The following is a 16,048-nucleotide window of genomic DNA, read 5'->3' on the forward strand; positions in this document are numbered from 1 at the left end:
ATTGAGTCTCTCTCTGTTACCCAGGCTGGAGTGCAGTGGTGCAATCTCGGCTCACTGCAACCTCGGCCTCCTAGGTTCACATGATTCTTCTGCCTCAGACACTCTAATAGCTGGGATTACAGCTGCCCATACCATACCCAGCGAATTTCTGTATTTTTAGTAGAGACAGGGTTTCACCACATTGGCCAGGCTGGCTGGCCTTGAACCCCTGACCTCAAGTAATCCACCCACCTCAGCTTCCCAAAGTGCTGGGATTACAGGGGTGAGCCTGGCATCTTTTTTCTTTTTTTTTTTAATGTATTTTTTTTTGAGTCAGAGTCTTGCTCTGTAGCCCAGGCTGGAGTGCAGTGGTATGATCTCAGCTCACTGCAACCTCTGCCTTCTGGGTTCAAGCGACTGTCCTGCCTCTGCCTCCCAAGTAGCTGGGATTACAGGTGTGCGCTACCACATTTGGCTAATTTTTCTGTATTTTTAATAGAGAGGGGGTTTTACTATGTTGGGCAGGCTGGTCTCAAACTCTTGGCCTCAAGTGATCTGCCCACCTTGGCATCCTAAAGTGTTGGGATTACAGGCATGAACCACTGTGCCTGGCCTAATTTTTTAAAAATTTTATTTTCATACAGTGCCATTCTCAGGATATGAATATTATCAATCTTTTAAATTTTTATCAATTAATTGGGAATAAGGAGTCTATTATTATTACTATTATCATTATTTTAGACAGGGTCTCACTCCGTCACCCTGGTTGGAATGCAGTGGGACATATCTTGGCTTCACTGCAACCTCCACCTCTCAGGCTCAGGTGATCCCCCCCACCTCAGCCTCCCAGTAGCTGGGACCACAAGCATATGCCACCACATCTGGCTAATTTTTGTGGGTGTTTTTCTTTTTGTAGAGGTGGGGTCTTGCCATGTTGTCCAGGCTGGTCTCAAACTCCTAGGCTCAAGCAATCCACCCTCCTCAGCTTCCCAAAGTGCTGGGATTACAGGCACGAACCACTGTGCCTGGCAGATATATATATATATATATATATATATTTTTTTTTTTTTTTTTTTGAGATGGTGTTTTGCTCTTATTGCCCAGGCTGGAGTGCAATGGGCGATGTCAGCTCACTGCGACCTCTGTCTCTGGGGTTCAAACAATTTTCCTGCCTCAGCCTCCTGAGTAGCTGGGATTACAGGCATGTGCCACCATGCCCAGCTATTTTTGTATTTTTTTAAATATATATTTTATTGCATTTTAGGTTTTGGGGTACCTGTGAAGAACATGCAAGATTGCTGCATAGGTACATACATGGCAATGTGGTTTGCTGCCTTCCTCCCCATCACCTATATCTGGCATTTCTCCCCATGTTATCCCTCCCCATCTCCCCATCCCCTGCTGTCCCTCCCCTAGTTCCCCCCCACACACCCCAGTGTGTGATGCTCCCCTCCCTGTGTCCACGTGTTCTCATTGTTCAACACCAGTCGATGAATGAGAACACATAGTGTTTGATTTTCTGTTCTTGTGTCAGTTTGCTGAGAATGATGGTTTCCAGGTTCATCCATGTCCCTACAAAGGACACAAACTCATCGTTTTTTATGGCTGCATAGTATTCCATGGTGTATATGTGCCACATTTTCCCTGTCCAGTCTGTCATCGATGGGCATTTGGGTTGGTTCCAAGTCTTTGCTATTATAAATAGTGCTGCAGTGAACATTCATGTGCATGTGTCCTTATAATAGAACGATTTATAATCCTTTGGATACATACCCAGTAATGGGATTGCTGGGTCAAATGGAATTTCTATTTCTAGGTCCTTGAGGAATCGCCACACTGTCTTCCACAATGGTTGAACTAATTTACACTCCCACCAACGGTGTAAAAGTGTTCCTATTTCTCCACATCCTCTCCAGCATCTGTTGTCTCCAGATTTTTTAGTGATCGCCATTCTAACTGGCGTGAGATGGTATCTCAATGTGGTTTTGATTTGCATTTCTCTGATGACCAGTGATGATGAGCATTTTTTCATATGTTTGTTGGCCTTATATATGTCTTCTTTTGTAAATTGTCTGTTCATATCCTTCGCCCACTTTTGAATGGGCTTTTTTCTTGTAAATCTGTTTTAATTCTTTTTAGATTCAGGATATTAGCCCTTTGTTAGATGGGTAGATTGCAAAAATTTTTTCTCATTCTGTTGGTTGCCGATTCACTCTAATGACTGTTTCTTTTGCTGTGCAGAAGATATGGAGTTTGATTAGGTCCCATTTGTCTGTTTTGGCTTTTGTTGTCAATGCTTTTGGTGTTTTGGTCATGAAGTCCTTGCCTACACCTATGTCCTGAATGGTTTTGCCTAGATTTTCTTCTAGGGTTTTTATGGTGTTAGGTCTTATGTTTAAGTCTTTAATCCATCTGGAGTTAATTTTATTGTCAGATGTCAGGAAGGGGTCCAGTTTCTGCTTTCTGCACATGGCTAGCCAGTTTTCCCAACACCATTTATTAAACAGGGAATCCTTTCCCCATTGCTTGTTTTATTTTTGTATTTTTAATAGAGATGGAGTTTCTCCATGTTGGTCAGTCTGGTCTTGAGCTCCCCATTTTACAGATAAGAAAATTGAGGTGAGGTTAAAGCAGTTGCTTATGGACACACAGCTAGGAGTGCAGGGCGAGAACTCCAGTGCAGGCAATATAGCCACAGGCCAGTATAGCTCTTAACCACTATGCTACATTACCTCTTCATGGATCTAGGGATCCAGGAGAATACCAATTAAAACAAGATCTCATTTGTTGTGCAAACTGGCAAATAAAAAAGACTGACCTAGTCAACAGGTCAACTGAGTACTATCAATATTGTTGGTGGGAGAACATAATGGTGCTCTTTTTGTAGTGATAAACTATTCTTACAGAAACAGATACTCTGAAAGTTCAGAAAATCTATTTACCCAATAAAAAGTGGACAACAGTCAGATAGTTCCTTACTAAAACATTTTAACTTTTTTTTTTTGAGATGGAGTTTCACTCTTGCTGCCCAGGCCGGAGTGCAATGGTGCAATCTTGGCTCAAAGCAACCTCCGCCTCCTGGGTTCAAGTGATCTCCTGCCTCAGCCTCCTGAGTAGCTGGGATTGCAGGCACGCACCACCACACCCAGCTAGTTTTGTATTTTTTGTAAAAACAGCATTTCTCCATGTTGGTCAGACTGGTCTCAAACTCCCGACCTAACGTGATCTGCCCACCTCGGCCTCCCAAAGTGCTGGGATTACAGGTGTGAGTCACTGCACCTGGCCAACATTAATTTTACTTTTTCCTGAAGGTAGCAGCATATCCTAACGTTCCTGCTTTTCTTTTCTCTCTTACTCCCCAGATGCCTAATAAAGGCTACCACAGGATGAGCACACCACTGCTCTCATGCTAACTTTTTGATGTGGCTGCTTCCCTTGTGCTTCAGGGTTTAATTAGCTCAGGTCAAGCTCTCCCTGAAAGCCTGTTTCTGGATGCGCTAACATCACTGAATCGGTTGATTCACTTTTCCTTCTAGTGGGCTGACACAGATTCTGCTTTCTACTCTTTTCTGTATTTGTCTCTTACCCTCTTTCTCAACAGGTTCAAGAGCCAAGACTGAAAGTGAGAAGCTCAAACTTTTTTGCTTGTTCAAAAGCTATTAAAAAGACCTTTCTTCTTTCAGCAATATGGTTTTTCCAATCAGATGAAAATGCTGCTTCTGAAACCTCTCAGCCTCTCAATTCTCCATAATCTCTGGTTTACTGCCTACACAGCATGTTAAGTAACAATATTATTACATTGTTACATGTTAAGTAATAATATAATTACTTGAGGGAAAATAAAATCCATGTCATAGCTTTTCTAGCACTTTAGTCATCCCTATATACCTATATGATCCATTATGGAGAGAAACACAGAAAAGCATATGGAGCTAAAAGAGGCTGCCACTAAACCACTACATAAAAGTACTTAAAGTTTATCATGAATGGTAGTATGCAAAGGGGATACAGCCTTTAATTTTTAAAAAAGCAAAGATCAATTTCCGTTTGAAAAATCTCACTTGTACTTTTTGCACTGTGATCTAAAATGTATTACCAATTTAGTTTCTGATCATAGCAAAGCAATTAAAATTTGTACGGGTGACATAGACATGAAAACACAACAGCAGACCAAGAGAACAGTGCACTAAACCTCCAAGGGAGGAGCCCAAAAGTGATGACTACCTTTTCACCGCGGGCGGAATTTAAGAGCGTTCCACACTATAGATTACAGACAAGATGTATGAAGAGATTAAAGTCGGCGGGAGAATGGAAAATGTGAAGATACAAGTTTGCATTTTTTTTCATTTGCATCATATGGTGACAGCCTAACACACTCCACGAAAACACAAAGCTTCCTTACCACAGCGAGGAGAGGTTGCAAAAGCGGCACCACAACAGGCCCGAGGCAACGATTTTTCTACCCCACTCTATTCTAGCGTTGCCCCAGCGACATCACACCATTGCTGGACAGCTCCACCACCGCCAGGCGTTAACCACACCGACAGGAGCCAGCAAAGACACCTCGGCTAGGAGTCCCAGAGCGAGGCATCCCACACCCAAGCCTATGGTCCCCATCTAGCTGGAAAGAAAACCGAGGCGCTGAGGGGGAGGCAGTAATCAATGCCTCAGAAGGCCAAGAGTGTTAAGACAAGGTCGATCTTGGACTTCTCTTTCCCCACCTCCCCCAACTACTCCAGCCCTGGAAGAAGCCACAAGTTTGGAAGAGAAGTTGTGGAAACCAGACAGGGGTGGGGTGAGGTGCGGTGGGGGACCTGAGAGAGTTTTAAAAAGCACTGGTAATTGTCCCACACAAGGTCGCCCGCTCCAAGTCACTGTTCCCCGCTCCCCAGGTGGGCTTCCCGCCAGAGGGCTTCTAGCTTGCGAGATCAGCCGACCGCGCCCGCTCAGCCCTTCCCTGCGGGCCGCAGCTCCCTCCCGGCCTCTGGGTCCCGGCCGGGGATCGGAATCCAGCCTGCCTCTCCGACAGCGTTTCCGAAGCCCGGCGCCTCTCGCAGCCCCGTCCCCCAGGCTCCACTCTACCCACCCGCCACCCCCGGGGCTCCCGTCAACGTCCCGGTCCTTCCTCCGGACGCCCCTGGGGCCGCCTCTTTCGCCCGGTCCCTCCGGGGGCCCGGCAAGCTGTTCCTTTCCTTTCCCCTCCCGTGGCCCTTCTTCGGTGGGACCCACCTGGCGCGGTACCCGTCCCCTGCCAGTCTCCTCAGGGAGCGGCAGTCTCCCAAGTCCTCCCGGCCCCGCCCCGCTCCCGGGCGGATACAGTTTGAAGCCCCTCAGGATCTCCCTGGCCCGCTCGTCCTTGGCTGACATGATGCGGCGGTCGCCGCCCGCGGCTTTCTCACTCTGGTCGGCGGAGCCTCGCAGACGGTGCCCAGGAGCCGAGGATGGAGCCGCAGTCCGGCCTGGAGACCTCGGGAGAGCAGCAGTAGCGGTCAGACCCGGACCGGCCTCTCTCTCCCCTCAGCTCCCGCTCCTGATCCCTTCTCCTTCCCTCAAGCCTCGAGTGCCCGACTGGAACCAATGGAAAGCCCACCTTGGCAATTGGCAACCCAATCAACCAATAGGAGCGCGCAGCGGCTTCGCAGGGGGACTGTGAACGTCAATGGGAAGGGCCCACCCCGGGAAGTCCCAAAGGACATAATATTCATCTGGTGTTGTTGCCTAGAGTTTGTCCCAGCGGAGGGTTGCCTTCGGATATGCAGAGGCTTTAGGGACCTGCTCCCGCCGCTGAGCACACTAACAGTCTGAGACGGCAGCTAGTTGCACTGTGCGATGCGACAGACTACATTTCCCAGCATTCCAGCGACGCACTCGGGGACCACAGATCCCAGCTCACCACAAAGAGGCCCGGGGACTACAAATCCCAACATCCCCTGCACTCGGTTCCTCTATAACTTAAGGCTCCAGTGTGCCGCGCAGTGTGCACAAATTCATAAACCCGCCAGCTGAGTTGGTGGTTTCGGAATCCCGAGACTTGAAACCAGGCGGGAAGACCCTTCTCACCCTCCAAAGATGACAGCCCGCAGACAGTTAACTTCTGTTTACATGGAACTCAGACATCTTCCGCAAATCATGGTAAGGCACCAAACAACAAACAAAAACACTGATTGAACCGTGAAAGATAACAAAATGACTTCTTCAAGTCTGCTTGTTTGTTGGTCTCAGGCGCCTTTTACGTGTTTTTCAGGGGTTTTTGCTGTATTCCTGCTTTGGACCAGGACAGCTATGGATTGTATACTCAATATCAATACAGAAACGGACTTTGCTAATCTACCCCGTTTTTACGTTTGAGGAAACTGAGACCCAGAGAGGCGAAGGGATTGGTCACAGATCACAGCAAGTTCGGGCGGAGTTAGAATTCGGCCCTAAGTCTGCTGACTTGCAGTCCGGACTCTGCACCACACTAAGGAGGTGATATTTTTAGCAGGATGGCAATGTGAATTATTATTCTCCTTGAACGGTTTTCCCATCCAGTGTTGAAACACCCAGATATTAGGTAGCATTTATTTGGTGATTTCTTGTAAGTGAGTGTGATATTTATTTATTTTCAGCCTAGGTAGGACTTGGTGTTTTGTTCGTTGCCACTCAAAGTGACATTTAACATGATTTCAGGAAGTAGGTAAAATTGCAGTGTGAGCCACAGTTTCCTTGGAGACCTCCTATGTCCTTCTCTTGGCCTTCCTTCCTCTGCCTGTCCTCGCTTTCACCCATCTGGGAACTCACCCAATTTTTTTCTTCCATGTAATTCAACAAACATGTTTTCAGCCTGTTATTTGTCAGGCACTGAGTGGGTAAAAGGTGAAGGACATGGTCGCTGCCACCAGGAAGATAAACAAAACATCTATTTAGAGAAATAAGGAGACTCCACTGAGATTCAAGATGGAGTGTGGTAAAATGGCATAAAGAAATGACATCAGAATGCTAAGGAGGCCCTGATAAAAAGGTTCATTGCAGCTGACAAAAGTTTAATGAGAAGGTGGCATTTGAGCTTGAATTCTTTTTTTCATGTTAAAAAAGTTTTTGTTAATGAGGTGTAACATACATACAGTAAGGGAACAATTTTCACATAGGTATACGCCCCTGTCCCTGCTGCCCAAATCAAGATAAAGGACATTTCTAGCACGCCTAGCGCTCCTTCCCAATCAGTATTACATTCTTACATACTGAGATAATCACTTTTCTGACTGTATCACCATAGATCAGTTTTGCCTGTTCTTGAATTCCAGTTAAATGTAATCATAGAGTATGTATAGTATGTGTCTGGCTTTTTAACCTTGTCAGTATTTTTGTGAAATTCATCCATGTTGTGTGTAGCCTTTTAATTGCTGAATAGTATTCTGTTGTATGTGTGTACCACAATTTATCTTTCCCACTGTTGGTGGGCATTTGGGTTATTTTTTTGGACTATTATTAGCAAAGCTGTAGTGAGCATTCTTTTTTTTTTCTTCCTCCATCCCTTTATTTTGAGCCTTTGTGTATCCTTGCATGTGAGGAGCATTCTTACATGTATCTTTTTGTAGACACTTGCACACACTTCCAGGATAGGAATTGCTGGTGTGTAGGGAGGGTTTGCACATGATCAGTGATAGTAGACATTGCTAGTCTTTCAAAATGATTGTACCAATTTACGCCTTCACCAGAAATATGAGAGAGTTCTAGGTGCCTCTTATCCTTGTCAACACCAGATGTTTGCTGTCAGTCTTCTTAATTTTAGCCATTCTAGCTGAATGTGGTATTAAGGTATCTATTTACGTTTTTCCTGATGTTGAGTACCTTTCAATATGCTTCTTGGCTAGTTGAATGTCCTCCTTTGTGAAGTGCCCATTCTTTTCCCGACTTTTAAAAATTGGGCTGTCTTCTTACTGATATGTAGTTCTTTACAGTCTGGATATGGAGTTCTTTGATATATGCTTTGCAGATGTCTTTTCCAAGGCGTAGCTTGTCTTTTCATTCTCTTACTGGTGTCTTCTGAAACAAATTATTTCAAGGGATGGGGTCTCTGCTATGTTGCTCAGGCTGGAATGCAGTGGCTATTCACAGGTACCACTACAACCTTGAACTCTTGGGATCAAGTGATCCACCTGCCTCAGCCTCCCAAGTAGGACTATGGGTATACTCCACTGCATCTGACAAGCAGAAATTCTATTTTTTAGATGGAGTCTTGCTCTGTGGCCTAGGCTGGAGTGCAGTGGCGCAATCTAGACTCACTGCAACATCTGCCTCCCGAATTTAAGTGATTCTCTTGCCTCAACCTCCCAAGTAGCTGGGACTACAGGCTCCTCCCACCATGCCTGGCTAATTTTTATATTTTTGGTAGAGACAGGGTTTCACTACGTTGGCCAGGCTGGTCTCAAACTCCTGACCTTGTGATCCATCCACCTCAGCCTCCCACAGCACTGGGATTACAGGTGTGTGCCACCGAACTTGGCCAGAAATTCTTAATTTTAACATAGTGCAAAAGTTCCGTGTCTTCTATTATGGTTAGTGTTTTTTGCATTGTATTTTAGAAATCTTTGCTTGTAGAGTTGATAGGATTTTTACAGGAATATATAAGAGCATTACAAAAAAAGAGAGCAAGCTTGAGCACAGGCCTGGTGTCTGAGAAGGAAGGTTTAAGTTGTGCCAGGCATGGGAGTTTGGACTGTGAAGGGGGTGGGGTGCAACAAAGCAAAGCTCCAGGAGTTAGGAGGGAGGCACACTTTGAAGGGCTTTAACTGCAGCCGTGGGCTGGGCGTGGTGGCTCACACCTCTAATCCCAGCACTCTGGGAGCCAAGATGGGAGGGTCACTTGAGATCAGGAGTTGAAGACCAGCCTGAGCAACATAGTGAGACCCCATCTCTAAAAAAAAAATAGGAACAAATTTGCTGACTGTGGTGGCACACATCTGTAGTTCTCCCTACTTGGGAGGTGGAGGTGGTAGGATCCCTTGAGCCCAGAAGTTCAAGGCTGCAGTGAGCTATGATAGTGCCACTGCACTCCAGTCTCGGTGACAGAGTAAGACTCCATCTCTTAAGAGAAATAAACCAAAACACTAAATCCAAATTGCAGGTATGGAGTCTGGACATTATTCTGGAGGAAGTGGAGACATTGCTGAAATTTTTATGAAGTCCAACTAAACTCACTTGTCTTTCTCTCACTTCCATATTTGCCCCTCCTCTTCCATAGCCCTGTTCACCTAACACCAGCTCCAGACAGCTCTGGCCTCGCAGGACAGAATCCTGGGTGTTATGCTCCTTCCCTCTCTCTGTATTCAACTCGTCACCAAGTCACCAAGTCCTATAGATTCTACAGTCTAAATGTCTCCAAAAATATCACTTCTTTTTCATCCCTAATGGCCACTACATTTGTTTTTGTTTATTTGTTTGTTTGTTTTGAGATGGAGTCTTGCTCTGTCGTCCAGGCTGGAGTGCAGTGGTGCAATCTTGGCTCACTGCAACCTCCACCTCCTGAGTTCAAGCGATTCTCATGCCTCAGCCTCATGCATATCACCATGCCCAGCTAATGTGTATCATCATGCCCAGCTAATTTTTGTATTTTTAGTAGATATGGGGTTTCGCCATGTTGGCCAGGCTGGTCTTGAACTCCTGACCTCAGGTGATCTGCCTACCTCAGCCTCCCAAAGTGCTGGGATTACAGGTGTGAGCCACCTTGCCCGGCAGTTGCCACTACCTTTGTTTGAGATCTCACAATCTTTATCTAGAATAAATCAGTCACCTCACTGGAGGTTTTCCCTGCCTCCAGTTTTCTCCACATCCAATCCATTCCTATAGCACCTAGCATGATCACTCTAAAAAGGCAGTTATTCATACCTCTTCTTAGCTTAAAAAGCCCAAGTAGTTCCCCAGTACCTGGCATGTGGATTCCAAGACCCTTGATGACCTGACTCTAGCTGTGTACTCCTCATTTCTCACTCTTGAACCCTGGAGTCAAGCCACTCCGGGTTTCTTTTTGATATTAGTATATGCTGCACAGTGCAAGCCTGTGACAATGGGCACTACCTGCCTTTTTTCCACTTTTTGCCTATTTTTACTTCCCCAACCTCTTCTCTTCTGTGCTTCCAAACTGTTGTCATATCTTCCTCATAGCGTTTAACACATTTTTGGGGAGTAAGAACCTTGTTTTATCTTCATATAACTTTCCAGGACATAATAGGTGCTAAAGAAATGTTTTTGAATAAATGAATGAATGGGTTGGTGCGAGGTGCCTTTGCATCTGTCCTCTCTCATTTCTGCATTCTAATGCACAATAGGCAAATAGGGCTTTTTTCTCTCATTTTCAAGACCTGAAAGACTGTGGTGTATACAAGAATCAGTTTGTGTTCAATTATGTGGCATTTCTTAGCCATCTTCCCAGGGGAGTTGGTAAGCACCAGATGCAACGCTATCAATGACATTTTGGTCACAGAACATTGTTGGCTCAACCCATCTCTTGCTTATTTTAAAACATTTTCTGCATAGAGATCAAGAACATGGGCTTTGGCCTCAGATAGCTTGGGTTCCAAAGCAAGCTTTGTCACTTTCTGACTTTTGGACTTAGTTAACTCACCTGAAAAATGGGAAAAATAATACTAGCCATAGGTATGAGAATTCAACGAGATAATGCATGTACAGCACGTGGCATATGGAAAAACGCTCAATAAGGGGTAGGTAGCAGGCTTAATGTATCTGCATGCCCAGGGGTAACGCAGTCGCCATGGGGAGCTCCTGAGAGAGTGCAGCCTAAGGGGAGGTTTTGGAGCCCGGGATGGCGAAGGCGACGATTGGGCGGCAGTGCGGGCTAGGCCTCATTCCTCTCCTCTGGCCCCTAGCCACCCCCACCCCTCCTGGTTCCCGGGCTGCAGCCTCTTCCCCGCCACCTCGCCCCCACTTCCCCACCGGAGGTCGAAGGCTGTGAACGCGGCGGGGGGAACCTTGAGTGGGCGGAACGCGTGTGCAGCGGTGGGAGGCTTCCGGGGGAGCTGCACGGGCGACGGGTCGGCGGAGGCAGAAAAGCGCCGGACGCCGGGCTGATCATGGACGCTTGACAACCTGCGGGCAAGCGCCGGGAGGCCGAGCCAGCGACTCAGAGGACCGAGAGGTGGCGAGGACAGGTAGGGGCTAGCGAGAGGGTGGGCCTAGCGGGGCCGGCGTTCCAAGCTCGGCCGCATCATCAGGCTTAGCGCCAGGCGCCGAGGAAGCCCGCGGCCGTGCCGCCCCGCCCCCGCCTTAGGGAGCGCGCCCCGTGGCTCCTCACTCCACGCCTGCGGCCCAGCTTGGAACAGACTGCCCGCCCTGAAGTCTGCTGCAGCTTGCGACCCTCAGCATCAGCGCTGTGGCTGCCTTCGCTCTCCCATCCCCAGAGGCTGCCCATTTGCCCCACTCCGGTCCATCAAAATAGCGCCCTCCCCTGACGGGAATTTATCTCCGCCCTGTGCCTAGCCTCCTCTGTACCTCCCACTCCAGAAGAAAGCGACATCTCCTTACATTCTCTGCGCCCACAAGCTTTGCTCTTTTAAGTCGAGATCTATTGAAGGGACCGAAGTTTCTATTTCCCTACCGCTTTTCTACCCCCACCTCCTTCCATTCAGTCTCTTGGCAGAGATCCCCATCTGTCTCTTCACACGGGTCCGCTTGGAAGGGCCATTTCGCTCCTCCTCTCTTGACCGTCACCGACCCTCCTTTCTTCCCTGCTCCTTTCCTTCTTCCTCGTATCCTCTCCCCTTCTCTTTCCACTTTCCCTTCTTTCCTCAAAACCCGTTGTTCCCTAGCACTTCACTTTTTTTTTATTTTTCCCTGTGTCTGGCCGGACCTTTTTAGGTAATCCTAAGTGAGGCGACATACTTGTTTCTCTAATACTGTGAAAGGACTGCTATTCTGTTTGCCTGCTTCCACAAAACTTAGTTTCTCTTGCACCAAACTATTCTTCGAATTGTTCTTTGCTCCACTCTACTCTACCGTCTTTTGTTCATTTTGTCAACGCTGCTCCAATATGTATCATTCTTGGAGGAGAAATCTTACCTGGAACTCCTGTACACTCAGCTTGCAATTAGATTATACAATTGAGGGACCCTCCTGTACCTAATGTCTTCGGAGTGGTAATACAATATTTTCATTGTTTTCTCAAATCTTGAGGTTTTGTACGCATTCTGCAGTCACGTTTGTTTAAAATGTCATATATCAGGAGGAGGCCGAATACAGGGATTTTCCTCCATGATCTTACACAGCATTCATGTTCTTAGTTTGAGTATGTCGCTGCTTTTCTTTCAAAATGATGTCTTCCTTTTCCGATGCTTACCTGACTTGATAAGACATCTTTCGTGTCTTAATTTTTGTGTATTCCTGTAGATGGGATTATGATGACACAGTGGGAGCTGTAACTGATTGCATTTGCTTACATCTGGTGCCTCTGTGTTTGGGCAGTATCCTCCATTTCTTAACCAGAATCTGTAAACAAGGTGGATATAAAACAGCTGCTGAGAAACTCCTGTGTTTTTCTTTAGGTCTTGATCAGGTTTAAGGATTTAGAAGGTGTTGCCTCTGGAGGAGGGCAGGTGGAAGTGAAATGACTTTTTAAAAGTGTGTTTCAAACATCAGAATTTAGGACAAGATCCTTTTAACTCCAGGTTGAACTCCACCCATCTCACAAGGTGGCATGGCATCTGGACTCAGGAACTGTTTTTTCTTTTTCTGAGACAGTCTTGTTCTGTTGCCCAGGCTGGAGCGCAGAGGCCTGATCTTGGCTCACTGCAACCTCCACCTCCTGGGTTCAAGTGATTCTCAAGCCACAGCCTTTCAAGTAGCTGGGACTACAGGTGTCTGCCACCAGCCTGGCTAATTTTTGTATTTTTAGTAGAGGTGGAGTTTCGCCATGTTGGCCAGGCTGGTCTTGAATCCCTCACCTCAGGTGATCCACCCGACTCGGCCTCCCAAAGTGCTGGGGTTACAGGCATGAGCCACCGCACCTGGCCTGTTTTTTATTTATGAACACTATAAAATTAAAATATTCTGGTGTTTGATCCAGCACTAAATAGGCATGGACTTTGCAAAGGAGAAGGAAGAATGACTGACACACTTTTCTTTTGGACAGATTTCAAGGCCAGAGAATGGCAGGGGAACAGAAACCCTCAAGTAACCTCCTGGAGCAGTTTATTTTACTAGCCAAAGGTACCAGTGGCTCAGCCCTCACTGCTCTCATAAGCCAGGTCTTAGAGGCCCCTGGAGTGTATGTCTTTGGAGAACTTCTGGAGCTGGCCAATGTGCAGGAGGTAAGAACGGTTTTCAAACAATTTCTCTTTGTTCTAAGCCTTTCTGTAATTGTGCAGGTTTCCGAAGAATTTCAGTGCTGAAGTATTGTGAACCTGTGAGGTACCCTATTGAGAGAAGGATGGGAACTGGTGGGGCAGGGGAAGAGATTGAGAGGTTTGTCCTTGGCTCCTTTGATCCAGTATTTTCATCTTACCTTGGGTAAAATTAGATTGTTGTTAATAATGATCTGAAAGATAGTAAAAAAGTCAGATTGGTCCTGATAAATTAGAGAAGTAGTGCTAAAAGCGTGGGCTGATGTTTAATAAAGGTAGATTCAGGCATTTGTAGGGACCAGAAATCTCCAGTGCAATATCAATCAGGAAGATTGGTCAGGGACATACACAGCAGAAACTTACTGCTGTTGTATATGAAATGGACATGAGTAGGAGTATATTGTTCTTGTGGAAAAGGGCAGTGTTGTGCTAAAGTAGATGTGTTAGATATGACATGAAAAGCTAGAATAATTCATTTTACTTGTTTGCTTGCTTGTTATTAAAACCTTGGGTATCCAGTTTTGGTTATTGTGCCTCAAAAATGAGAAGATCCATTGAACAGATGGAACAAGAAGATGTAAAGCAATCTGTACTTCTCAACCTCTACTTACCACTTTGAACACTTTTATTTATTTATATTTATTCACTTTCTCGAGAAAAGCCTGTGAGCATCTTTATTGCTTTGTGGGGTGGAGGGTGGTGCTCAGGAGCCTTTCGTGGATTGGTGGGGAAGGTCCCCTTCCTCTTCACTGTCACAGTTTTCTGGCTGTGTGGGCTGGTGCTGGCTCTGTGGATGGCAGCCATGCACAGATGTGGGTGGTGGTACTTCTTGTGGAGCATGTGCTGGATGCTGTTGAGAGCGGCCCTGGAATTCTTGGTGGTGGCAATTTGCATATAGGAGGTGGTTTTCTTTCTTTGGGCAGTTTATCACCTTCATGACCACCACGACACCTTTGCTGTTGGCTCCACACCCACAGTCAGTTTTAACAGGAGTTTCAGTGAATCAGCCAGTTGTAACCAAAGGAATTGCCGGCCTTCAGGCTACTGAGTTCAGTGCTGTGTATCTGTGTATTCTTCTTGATGAGGAAACTGGAGCAGTTCCCCACAGCCCAACCATTTCAGATGCCCACACATGGCTCCTCTACCAGTGATGGTCAGAGAGGAGAAGAGCCACTTTTACCTTTTCATTGTAAGTTTGTATTTCATGTCAGGCTTGCTTGCCACACTATAAGCTCTGTGAGGATAAGGTCTGTAGTGCTCACCATTGTTTTTTCAGAGCTGAATAGCCTGACACACAGTAGGCTTTCAATACTAATTTCATTTACCAGAAGTGGATAATGAGTTTTATGAAGAAAATCTGAGAGAACTGGATTCGTTTTTTCAACACAAGAGATGACCAAGGGGCAATGTGTTCCTTCAGGTTCATGAAAAGACTGCATGAATATGCCAAGTAGTTGTTTTGTAACTGCAACATTAAGAAGAGGTGGATGGAAATTAAAGCCAGAAAGACCTTATTGATTTAGGCCAGTGGGAGAAGTTTTGGAGTATGTGCTTTGGAGAAAATACTCTTTTCTGGCTTGTTTTGTTAATTATGTGTCTGAAAAGTAGGGCTAGATTGGATAGTCTTTACCAGGTTTCTCCCCCCCTCTGATTCAGGGACTTTAGGAGATTTCTGGTAACCTGAGGTATTAGGATGCTGGAGCTCTCCATAGGGTGCTTAGCAGACCACCTTTATCTCCCCATACTTTGAGTTTTTCCATATGTGGGCTGAGAATAAGCTGGTTGCTTTTCAGTGATCTGAAATTATAGATGCATTTCTTGGAACCTTTTTTTCTTAATGGCCAAAATTGAGTAGTATTGCTATTGCTGTCTGTGGAATACCACTTGCTATTTCTGTTTAGAATTTACTGAGCTTGGTAAGTTGGAAGGGTAACAGGAGCATGTTTGTGATTAAAAAAAAAAATCAGTCATGGTAATTGACAGCAGAGAAGTTCCAGGCGGAACAGTGGATCTTTTCGTTTTTCTTCTACACGTGGCTTTTTGCCATCAGCATCAGTGAAGAGTAAGTAATTTTAATGAACATTTTATTTGGGGCAGATTGATATCCTGGTTTTCTCTCCCAGCCTGGCTTTCTGTCTCATCCTGGCTTTCTCTTATATCTTATGATATGCTGGTCTCTCCCAGCTTTCATAGTCCACATGTAGTCCTGAAACTTGGAACCAATCCTGAGCTTTGTTCACTTTGGGTTGGTAACAGCTCATACCATACTTGCCAAGCTGGTATGTAGACAGGGTTGCTCCAGTCTTTGTTTTGATGCAAACAGAATCTTGAGAAAATTTGAACTGCTTCCAGTGCTTAATGCTTTGTATGTGTGTGAGAGAGAAAAGCAATTCCTTGGGCATGCTCTGTGGAAAGTAAAACAGTAGCCTGATACTCAGAGAGAAATTAAATTTGGGGCTTTAATAATCTGATTTATCTTTTCCTGAAGAGTCAGAGTCAGAAGAAACCTGAGGGGCCAAGTAATCAAATAGTACAGAATAAACAGCCATGGCATCTTGGACACATGCTCACCCATCCTCTGTTTGAACACAACAGTGATTGGTAGACAGTTTGGTCTGTGGTGAACTTTTTTTTTCCTCCTCAGCTTGCAGAAGGCGCTAATGCTGCTTATTTGCAGTTGTTGAACCTGTTTGCCTATGGGACATACCCAGATTACATAGGTGAGTTGGTGAAGA

The 16,048-nt window shown here is 45.8% G+C and overlaps 2 protein-coding genes across 6 annotated transcripts in view; one reads left to right on the forward strand and one right to left on the reverse strand.

The window, feature by feature from the left end:
- Positions 1–5,911, reverse strand: part of PDE6D (phosphodiesterase 6D) — a 59,756-nt gene extending 53,845 nt beyond the window's left edge. For both annotated transcript variants that reach the window (XM_017516536.2, XM_017516535.2), the window contains exon 1: positions 5,297–5,911. In XM_017516536.2, coding sequence (XP_017372025.1) covers positions 5,297–5,346 — 50 coding nt within the window. In that variant the 5' untranslated portion in view covers positions 5,347–5,911. The remainder of the gene's footprint in view (positions 1–5,296) is intronic.
- COPS7B (COP9 signalosome subunit 7B) overlaps positions 5,892–16,048 on the forward strand; it is a 28,686-nt gene continuing 18,529 nt past the window's right edge. The window contains exons 1-4 of one of the 4 annotated variants that reach the window (XM_017516532.2): positions 5,895–6,111; positions 10,917–11,126; positions 13,103–13,280; positions 15,958–16,033. In XM_017516532.2, the coding sequence (XP_017372021.1) occupies positions 13,119–13,280; positions 15,958–16,033 (238 nt within the window). In that variant the 5' untranslated portion in view covers positions 5,895–6,111; positions 10,917–11,126; positions 13,103–13,118. Of the gene's footprint in view, positions 6,112–10,916; positions 11,127–13,102; positions 13,281–15,957; positions 16,034–16,048 lie in introns of all 4 variants that reach the window. The other 3 variants (XM_017516533.2, XM_017516534.2, XM_037734232.1) reach the window with 3 other exon arrangements.

Source organism: Cebus imitator, unplaced genomic scaffold, assembly GCF_001604975.1.
Source record: "Cebus imitator isolate Cc_AM_T3 unplaced genomic scaffold, Cebus_imitator-1.0 Scaffold592, whole genome shotgun sequence".
Taxonomy (NCBI): Eukaryota; Metazoa; Chordata; class Mammalia; order Primates; family Cebidae; genus Cebus; species Cebus imitator.